General features: G+C 32.2%; 1 protein-coding gene across 1 annotated transcript; it reads right to left on the reverse strand.

Annotated features, from left to right (window-relative positions):
- Positions 1–2,453: 2,453 nt before the first annotated feature.
- Positions 2,454–3,620, reverse strand: LOC147807257 (protein CFDP2-like). The gene has a single exon (XM_087168850.1). The coding sequence runs from the start codon at positions 3,618–3,620 to the stop codon at positions 2,454–2,456; it is 1,167 nt and encodes a 388-aa protein (XP_087024976.1).
- Between the last annotated feature and the right edge of the window lie 7,809 nt (positions 3,621–11,429).

Here is an 11,429-nt window from a genome sequence, read left to right on the forward strand (position 1 = left end):
TAAATTTTCAAATTTTTAAGGCTTTTTTATTTTAGTATATTTTTAAAAAAAATTTTTTTCTCAGTCCTCACTATATTCATCTTAACAATTTTGTGCATTTATTTGTGTACATATCAATTAGAATATATTTTATAGATTATTTTGTAAAAAAGTAGAAAAAAAATATTAAAAATTCCTGTTAGGTATATATTACAAGCTGTAAAAATTGAATACCTCATAAAATGCTTATTCCATACACAGTTTAAATAAGTGTAATATACATAAGATAAAAAAAGTTTATTTCAAAGCTTTATCTTAAATGGAAAAAATTCTTTAGGGATTTAATTAAGATTAAAACACAAGATTATCATCTATGAGAAAAAGCGCTTTAAAGTCTGTCTGATGAGCAAGTTTCTGTACAAGGACAATTTGAAATCATTCATAACTTATTTGAAAATGTAGATAGAGAGGTGATTTTCTTCAGTTCTATTGAATTAGTTTGAAGTTTTGTTATAAGCAATAAAAAAAAATAGATAATTTGGTCATTTTTTGGATACCTGTAACCTCTTAAATTGTCAATTTGTTCGCATTAAATGCTTTTCACTTAGGATTTTTTTAAGCGATATTTTGTACCTACTAGATTTAATTAATGTATCAATTTTTTACATATATTTGCGATAATTGCAGAATAAATGATAATTTTATGATAAATACATTTTGTTCAGAAAGTATAGCTTCCTTTCTTCCTCAATGGCACGACAGCCCCGGGTGGGGCCTGGCCTTCTCAAGCAACTTCCTCAAGGCCTGCCTCCGCCTGATAGTTGTCTTCCAGTTTGAGACTTTTAAGACTGAAAAGTCTCTTTCCACGCAGTCGGCTCATCTCAGCTTTGGTCGACCTCTGGGCCTTGATCCGATGGGCTGAGCCAAAAAGATTATGTGTGTCGAACTCTCTCTGTTCATTCGACCAGCCCATTTAATTCTTTGGATTTTTACATACTTGACAACATCAGGCTCTCTAAAAGCCCGATAGAGTTCTGAGTTTGAACGTCTGTACCAAGTACCATCAACTTGTTTGCCCCCAAAAATGGATCTTAGGATCCGACGTTCGAAGATTCCCAAGGAATTCTCATCTTTCTGTGTTGTTGTCCAAGTTTCTGAGGCATATGTTAGGATAGATCTGATTAAGCATTTATAAATTAACAGTTTAGTATCTCTTTTAAGTAGGTTTGATTTTAAATAGTTTTTTAATCCATAAAAGCATTTACTTGCACTATTGATTCTTCTTTGTATTTCGGGTGCGATATTGTCATTAACGTTGACTTCAGAACCAAGATAAAAAAAAACTGTTTACTTTTTCAAACTTGTATTCACCAATTTGCAAGTGAGTTGTAGAATCAGTTACTTTGGTGCATTGCATGTACTTGGTTTTTTCCTGGTTAATAGTGAGATGCATTTTTTCTGCCTCTTTTTCCATGGATAGAAAAGCTTGCTTTAAGTCAGATTGTGTTCGCGCTATGATGTCAATGTCATCGGCAAATGCGAAAACTTGTACAGACTTATGAAAGATATGTCCTCTGGTATTGATTCCTGAATCTCTGATAATTTTTTCTAATGCCAAATTGCAGAGTAGGCATGCCAATGCATCGCCTTGCCTTACACCATTTTTTACCTCCATTGGTTCCTAAAAGTCATTTTGGATTTTAACTTTCTGCATGGTCTTACACAGTGTAAGTGTGGTGAGTCGTACAAGCTTGTCCGGTATATTGAATTCTCGCATAGCTTCAATGAGTCGCTTCCGGTTTACACTGTCGTAAGCAGTTTTGAAATCCACAAATAGGTGGTAGGTACCAATTCCAAATTCCCTGGTCTTTTCCAGAATCTGTCTTATGCAAAATATTTGGTCGGTTGTAGGCCTGCCCTTCCTAAAACCGCACTGGTATTCACCAATGATGTTTTCTACATAGGGGCTAAGTCTGTTAAATAGAATTTTTGAAAAGACTTTATATGCAGTGCAGAGCAGGCTAATACCCCGGTAGTTAGAACATTTAAGAATGTCTCCTTTTTTGTGTATAAGACAAACAGTGCTGTGTTTCCATTCTTCCGGGAGTATCTCTTTTTCCCATGCTGATGTTAGAATATTATGTATGGCCTTTAACCCATCTGGTTCTGAGTTTTTGATGAATTCTGGTGATATCAAATCTGGGCCAGGAGCCTTGTTGTTCTTAAGTTTTTGAACTGCTTCTTCAACCTCAATCATTGAAAGAGGTGCAATACACTCTTGGTTAGCGTTTGGTGAGCAGGACTCTGTCTGAACGCACTCTACATTAAGTAGGTTGTCGAAGTGTTCATTCCACCTGTTAAGAATGTCAGTTTTATCGCTTAAAATATCTCCATCTTTATTTCTGCAAAGATTAGTTCTAGGTTTGAACTCCTGACGACCAAAGTTAATGCCACGAAAGAAAGCTCTGCTCTCATTAGACCCTCGGAGATGTTCGACATCCTTCTTCGTGAAAAAACTTTTTCTTCAACCTATGAACTTTCTTTTCTTCTCTTCTTGCAGTTTTGTATTTCTCTACTGATGTTCTTGAGTATTTTTTACTGAGCATCATATTGTATGCATCGTTTTTTCTTTGGGTCGCGTTGCGACATTCTATATCAAACCAATCCTTATTCTCAACTCTTTTTATTTTGCTTATTACATTATCACATGTGTCCAATAGGGCTTCTTTGAAAGAAGTCCACTTTCCATCTACGCAATCAATATTTTCGATTGCTTTTTCATCAAGCTTCATAGTTAGTTCTGACTGAAAGTCATCCCTGACTCTAGGGGTCTTTAATTGTTCGCAGTCAAATTTCTCAAGACGTTTCCCATGACATTTACGTGCATTAGATAGTTTGGCCTTGATCCTGCTCATTACCATGTAATGGTCTGAGTCAAAGTTGGCCCCACGATAGGTTCTAATATCTTGTATGTCCGTCATATGTCTAGAGTCTATCAATATATGGTCAATCTGGTTGGAGGTATCTCCATCTGGTGATCTCCAGGTCGTTTGGTGAATTCTCTTGTGTTGGAAAAAGGTGCTGGATATGACCATGCTATGTTCAGCAGCGAAGTGAATGAGCCTCTGTCCATTGTCATTTGTTGTTTCGTGCAGGCTGTATTTTCCAGTAGTGGTCCTGTGCTCAGCTTCCTTTCCAATTTTAGCATTTAAGTCACCTAGAATAATTTTGATGTCGTTTTGTGGACAGGAGTTACATAGGGAATGCAGGTTCTCATAGAAAAGTTCTTTCTCGTCTTCATCCTTGTCTTCAGTAGGTGCGTGGGCATTTATAAGACTGTAATTAAAGAATTTTCCTCTTAGCCTAATTTTACATAACCTTGAAGACTTCGGCACGAAATCCATGACAAGATGCCGAATGTGTTTGCCCACAACAAACCCCGTTCCAAAAATATGCCTCTTCTTATCACAGCTATAGAAGATTGTGTGATTTCTCTTCTCGATTATTCCATCGTTAAGCCACCTCATCTCTTGCAGAGCCATTACATCAGCCCTGTAATTATCCAGCTGTTCCGTTAAGAGTTGCAGCCCTTGGCTTTTATACAAAGAGCGAATGTTCCATGTTCCGATTCTCAGTTCCATGTAAGATTTGCCAGGTCGTCTTCAAAATTTCGGTCCGGATTCATTGACTTGAGACTTCGCAACAAGATTTTTTTACAGGGTAGGGTTGTTAGCCCTACGCCCAACCTCCAACCTGGAGGACCAGTCCCCTGATATAATCCCCAGGGGCAGGGTACCCGGCTGTACCCCCGGACACTGGTTGCCCATTTTAGTCGCCTTCTACGACACGTATGAGCTTCTTTGGGACCAGATTCTTACCCCCCCCCGTCACCACACGGGGAAAAAAAGTATAGCACTTAGTTCTAATATACCGAATTTTGCAAGCATCAACATGCTTTAAGCAAAATTTCGTTATGAATATTTTACACTTGTAGATTTTAAAGTTTGATTTCCCTTACATATTTTTTTAAAAAATATATCACCACGTAAAGGGTTTTAAATACCGAGATTAAAATAAAAAATAAATAAAAGGAAATAAAAAAGTAAGTATAATAATAAAAGAAATAAGACATTTGTAAAGGATTAAAGAAATTAGATGTTAAACATAACTTATTCAAAAATACAAATGGCTTTAAGGACAAAAAGAAATAGGGTTAATCAAACACAAAAAGTAAAATAAAGCTATTTCAAGAAAAAAAGGCATTGATCATTAGTTACGAAATCAAGAAGGAAAAGTTAAAATCACTTCAAGGATCGGGAATGAGGCATTGAATCGCCAAGTTGAAGATCATTGGGAAAAAAATATAATTTAATTCTAACTTACAGCAGTTTTTCGCATAGTTGGTTCTATTTATTTTAATGATGAAATATTCAATGAATTCGCTTCACGAATTTCTTTTAAACACAATATAATGAAATCGTGCTAAATTTAAACAGTTATTTAAGGACGTGGTTCAAAGCATGGTAGAACGTCTTCTTTTTTTTCTTTTTTACCACGTTTATATCAACTTGCCTTCGTGTATGTCTGTTCGGGTGGAATTTTGAAATCGATTTTAAACTAACTTCCCGACTAGCTACAGACTTGAAATTTGGCACATAGTTCAGAATTGGATGACAATGCATGAAAATGAAGAGAAAAAAGACATACAAAGTAAAATAAAATTAAAGAAAAATTAATATTTTCGCGATTGTCTTTTGTTGTCGATTCGATTATTTCAAATTAACTTCACATGTCAGTTGAAAAGTTTTGTGTACAGTGAGTGAAAAAATTGAGATTTTAGGAGTAAAAAAAAAAATCAAAATAAAAACAATATTTTTAAAAACCACGTTTTTGTAGTTTAGAATAATAATTAAAAAACAAGAATTTGAAAAACGAAAACGTGGGGCACATGAAATACATAACATTGCATATACACATACATATACACATTTTCTTACTCATACACATGCACAACCTCATCCACGTACAGATACAATTACAGATATACATAAACATATCCTCATGAGCACACATTCTGTTACTGTACATATACACATACATATACACGTTTTCTTACTCATACACATGCACAACACATCCACATCCACGTTCAGATGCAATTACAGATATACATAAACATATCCTCATTAGCACACATTCTGTTTCTGTACATATACACATTTTCTTACTCATACACATGCACAACCACATCCACGTTCAGATACAATTACAGATATACATAAACATATTCTCATGAGCACACATACTGTTACTGTTATGTATTTCATGCGCCCCACGCTTTTCGTTTTTAAAATTTTTGTTTTTTAATTATTATTCTCCACTACAAAAACGTGGTTTTTAAAAATAGTACTTTTTATTTTTCTTTTTTCTTTTTTCCCCTTTAAAAAATATAAGGGTAGGCTTTTCTATTTTACATAATTATAAACTGAAGCAATGAGATCACATTGGATGCTTAAAGTGTGAATAATAAGTTAGCATTTACGTAAGCAAGTGCATAAATCACGAAAAGTGTCATTTGCATGAAGAAATTAGTCATATTTTTGTAAAAAAATTAATAAACATTTCCGTACAAAATTACAATAACGTTCTTGCTTTGTGTTGATAATAAACTTAATCACAAATTGAATCATTTTGCAACAATTTTTTTAAAAATAAAGGTATAATCATTCATTTTGTGGATGCTTTACATGATCATTTAAATTATAATCAATAATTTATCTTCGAAAAATAATTAAACTGTTTAAGTTTTTTTAAATTTTAAGAAAATTAATTTTTCTTTCAAGAATATGAAGTTTTGTGTTGATAATACTGTTCTATGCATTATTTGCTGAACAAACAGTTATTTTGAATGCTAGACATCTGAACTTTCAGCTGTAGGCATTCCTGCATTATGTAACTGGTTTTTACTATATTATTCAATGGGAAATTAATGTATTACAGGGAAATTTCAATACAATTGTGCCCTGGAGCGTGGAGAGCGAGAATTTTCGCTGGTTGCTCCATTGAAATTGGTAGTTTCTCTGTCCGCAGTGTTTTTATGATTCGAACTGTTGCTTCGGTCGTTCTTTTTCAATTTCTTTCGTCATTCTTTAAATTGTAAAAAAAAGAATATTTTCTTAAGTAAAAGGAAATAGGGATTTTTTTTCTTCATTTTAACATCGGTAATTTTAACATCAGTAATCAGCTTGACTAATTTATTACACTTGCTGTACTTGTTTCATCTGCTGCAGAAGAGGGCGTCTCCATTTTTCTCTCCTAAATCCTGAATAATTTGCACAAACTAACTCTTTTTTTTAAATTTTAAAATGTATAGAAAATTTTATCCTCAAAAAAATTTAGTTCATCCTCAAAAAAATTTAGTTCATCAAAAGAAACTGAAAAATAATTTTTAAAAGAATTAAACAATCCCATCATCTTTATAAAGAAATTAACTCTTCGGCAAAACTAGCAGTTAATACATTTTTTTTTTCAGGAATGTAAATGATGTATGTATAGGTGTGTTCCGTTTTTTAAAGAGTAATAAAAAGAAAGAAGATTAGAATGAGCATCAATTTCTAAGTAAATAAAGATACAATATTTGACGTATTCTAAGAGTTCTTTGATGTTTCAAAGCTTTACTGAAAACGTTTTCTGGTATAAATTGCTTTGTAATATCACCTGAAAGGAAACTCTATAAAAGTTTTTGAAAGAGGAATGTTTTTTTAGTATCTTTTGAATTAATTTTATTTTATCTATCAATTTTTGGAAAGATTTTAAGTCAGTTGTAGGAAAAAAAACGTATATTTCTATTGAATGGAAAAACAAACTTTTTTCTTTTTAAATTTCTTGTGCTACAGTTTTTTTCGTCTTTTTTTAACCTGCTATTTAATTTTTCTTCTTCTTTATATTAGGGAGTAAATTTTTCTTCGATATTTAAACATTTATTATTTTAAATGCTTAAAATGTTGAAATATTGGCTACGTTTCAACAATCGTTCCTGATATGTGGTTTGTCACGATAATACACTTAAAATATGGTCAAACTAACCAGAATTTGTTAAAACTTACCATGTTTCTGACTCTATGGAACACTAAAAAGCTGGGTAATTTTTACCGAAGCGCTTTGGTAAAATTATCCATAAAGTATGGCATTATAATTTGTAATAAAATTTGTTAAATGTGGTAATTTTATCATGATACCTTAGAGCATGACAAAACAGATGTTTGAGAAATATTCTAAAAATATTCTAGTCTCACATTCAGAACTCTACATTAAAACCAGGCAAGAACCAATCACCATCAGTATAAAAAGAAAAAAAAAATGGAAATGGATAGGTCACGTATTGAGAATGCCTCCTACGAGAATACCATCAGTAGCTATTACTTGGGCACCAGAAGGCAAACGAAAAAGAAGCAGACCCATGCAAACATGGAGACGAAAAAAGACAGGGAGGATGGACGAGCTGGTCCGAGGCGAGATCGTATGCAAAAGATCGAGTGAGCAGGAGCAAGAGCCTTATGGGTAAGGTGACCAGACGTCCCCGATTTCTGGGGATTGTCCCCGGCGAGGACCTCGTGTCCCTGGTCGGTTTGCATCCCCGGTTATAAAATTGAAAAAGTTTGTGTAAAACATTTGATAAAAATATGTTATATGTAACTTTTATTTTCTCAAAAATTTGCATACAAATTAATGTAAGCATTGAAAATTAAATGTAAACTAGTTTTTAAGAACACACTATAACTTATACTACAGAAATTTTGGAACACATAACTTTAATATCTAGTTATGTTTACATTTTTACTAGGCTGTACGCCAGACATGTTTATGTAAGAAAAGAAGTTTAAAACAAGACGTAACATGAATATTAGTTGCTTTTAAAACAATTAATATCTTGGGTTATATAAACTGCCAATATTAGCTAATTTCCACTAAAAACAACAACAATTACTACATTTCCGTTTTATTTTAGAAAAATAACTAAAACATTTTATAATCAGGTAAACATTTTATAAATATCTAACCAATAAAGTATAAAACCATTTTTTATGAAATAGTTATTATTAACACTTACGACTAATTAACTTTTATAAATTCAAATTATTCTACATTTTGAAAACCTCATAATTTGTTATCGTAATAGATATTTAGAAAAATATTTTTATTTCTTTAAAATAGATGTCAATATGGCAACAGAAATAAAAAAAAGAAAATGCCATTATTTGGATGATTGGAAAAACGAGTTTCCATTTATTGAACCGAATCCTGATAATTCTTCCAAAGTAAAATGTACAATGTGTGGAGCAACGTTTTCAGTTGGAAGTGGAGGACGAACAGCTATAGCAGATCACATTCTTACAATTAAACACAAAGAAGCTTTGGCAGCAAAACCAAAAGCGAAATCTGTCAAACAGTTTTTTTGTAAGCTGGAACCATCCAAAGAAGAGTTTGACTTAGCAACATATGAAGGAACGCTTGCATTTCACACCATTCGTCACAACCAATCGTTTCGCAGCATGGACTGCACTTCAAATTTACAGAAGAAATTTGTAGACAAGAAATTTTCTTGTGCCCGAACAAAATGCGAAGCTATCGCTGTCAATGTTTTTTCTCCGTGGGCATTTCTTGAATTGAAGAAAGATTTACAGTCTGTTCAATTTGTAACAATATCTTACGATACTTCCAATCACAATCATGTAAAATTACTTCCTATTTTAGTGCGGTATTTTCAGTGGGACTGTGCTAAAGATCCAATTAATAATAAACTTGTATCACTAAACGAAATTAAAGGAGAAACTGCAAAGATTTTATCTTCAGAAATATTAAACGCACTATTCGAGTTCCAATTGAAGGATAAAATGGCTGGTTTGTCTGCGGATAATAGTACTAACACTAATTTTGGAGGATTGTTAAGAAGAGGAACAGAAAATGTTCATACTAAACTTCAAACTGAGTTAGGAAGAGATATTTTTAGTTTCGGGTGTAATGCGCATATTATATATAATGGCGCTAAAACTGCTTTTGATTGTTTGCCTGTAGATATTGAAGTTATGGTATCTAAACTTTTTAGTTATTTTAAAATTTACACAGTCCGAATTGAAAGACTGAAAAAATTTTGTGAGTATGCTGACCAAGAATATCATCAAATTTTAGGACTCATTCATGTTAGGTGGTTGACATTACTTCCTGCTGTAGAAAGAATTCTTAAAATTTATTCATCTCTTAAAGAATTTATGTTGTCTGAAAAAAAGTGCCCAAAAATCTTGAAGAATTATTTTGAGAGTGAAACATGGTTGTTTTTTGCGCATTCGCATGCTGCAATTTTTAATCAAAGCATCTTGAAAATTGAATGCGATGACAAATGTGTTTTTGAATCTGGAGCCGTTGTCAAGGATTTGATATTGAAATTGAAAGCACGAAAGAATGCCAAATTTGTTCCACTTGTTGTAAAACCTGAATTGACTAAATTGATTGCTGAGAATATCATTATTGAAGATTCTTATTTAGAAACGTCGAAAGAATTCTATGAAGCTGCGATTTCATATTTAGAAGCTTGGAACGATAACAACGATGATATGTCTGATTTGAAGTGCCTTCTTTTAGATTGTAAGCCTTCACGGTCTGAATTCGACGAGGCAGTTCTGTCTGTCTCTTCAAAATGTGCAATTTTGAATGTTAATTCCGACGATTTATTTTATGAGTTTACTTATCTTGAAGGTTATTTGGATTCAAAAGACGATAAATGGTACCAATCCGTACACATAACAGACAAATGGCGCGAAATAAACAATTATTTTCAAAAAAACAATATACCATTTACAAATATCAAAAGAATTGTTGAGCTTGCAATGTGCTGGCCAAGCAGCAATGCGCCTGTAGAACGGGTATTTTCGCGCATAAATAACTGTTGGACTAAAGAAAAATCGCGAATGGATGTGAATACAGTGAAAGCGGTTTTATCTGTACTGATTAATTTTGATTTTTCATGTGACATATTTATCAATTACTCGAAAAAAATCCTGAAATTTTAAAGAAGATTCATTCTTTAGAAAAATACGGTGTTTAGAAGTAGTATAATTTTAAAAGCACTACAATTAACAGATTTTAAAATTGTGTAAAAATGTTATGATCATGATTTTAACGATATAATTTATAGACTAAATTATAAAAAAAATGTAAAAGAAAAAAAATAAATATTTTTTAAGATAAATGATCAAATTTTTTTTTCAATTTTTTCTGTCGATAAAATTTGGGGGGGGGGGATAGAGATGAGTGTCCCCGGAATTGCCCGAAAAAATCTGGTCACCCTACTTATGGGCCACCGGGCACGAAGTAGGGTAAGTAAGTAAGCTTGATTCTTTATAAAGCTTGCTTACTCAATGTTAGTCATGTAAAAAGAAATAAACTGTAAATGCCATGATGACTCTTATTGTATTGTATCTCTCTCACTGGAGGTTTCAAATGTTCAAAGAGGTTTAAGAGAATCTTCCAGAAAAATATTGTCATACAACTACAGGCATTACATAATCTTAGATATTTGATTTAATATTTGTTTTTTCTTTTAAAATCCTTTTCTCAATATCTATGACAGCTAACTTTTTATTTCAATTCAAGTGTACAACCTATCTTCATTCAGTGTCATAACAATCGGATATCGAAAATCTATTTTTAATTTCTAATCTATCTACAGTTTAAAAAATCTATTTTAAACTGTAAATATATTACTGATTAAATATAGATATGATTAGTGGTTCCAAAAACCCTGACTGTCCTTAAAAAAACGTCCTAATTCTCGGAACCCTTGTGACTTTACTACCTTAGAGTTCCACGGAACATTGTTTAGGAACCACTGGTCAAATTACATTAACAGTTATTTGAAAGAACATTGAATTGTATTTAAAACGTGATATATTTTAAATCTTCAATATGAATCTTCAATATGATGCGTGGTAAATAAAACCAGGAAACTCCGAAGATTATAGAAACGTCTCCAATAGATATGGATCTTAAATAGACGTCTTTAACGAAATTAATAGAAACATCTCCAAGAAATTTATACTGTCGAGTTTTCTTGCATTGTTTTTTTACAAAAACTTTATTTTAAATTTTATTTTCATGAAATACTCAATTTCAATCTTCAACAGATTTTGTGATAAATCAGAAAAACCCGAAGCTAATAGAAACGATTCCAATACATATGAGTCTCCCATAGGCATCTCCAACGAAACTAACTGAAACGTCTTCAAATAAACGTCTCCAACAAATTTACAATGTCGAATTTTGTTGCATTGCTTTTTTTTACGAAAACATTTATTCTAAATTTTATTTTAATGAAATATTCAATTTCAATTTTTAACTGATTATGTGATAAATCAGAAAAATCCGAAGCTAATAGAAACGATTCCAATACGTAT

This window comes from Parasteatoda tepidariorum, chromosome 7 (assembly GCF_982258835.1).
Source record: "Parasteatoda tepidariorum strain Cologne lab strain chromosome 7, Ptep-v5.0, whole genome shotgun sequence".
NCBI classification, from domain to species: Eukaryota; Metazoa; Arthropoda; class Arachnida; order Araneae; family Theridiidae; genus Parasteatoda; species Parasteatoda tepidariorum.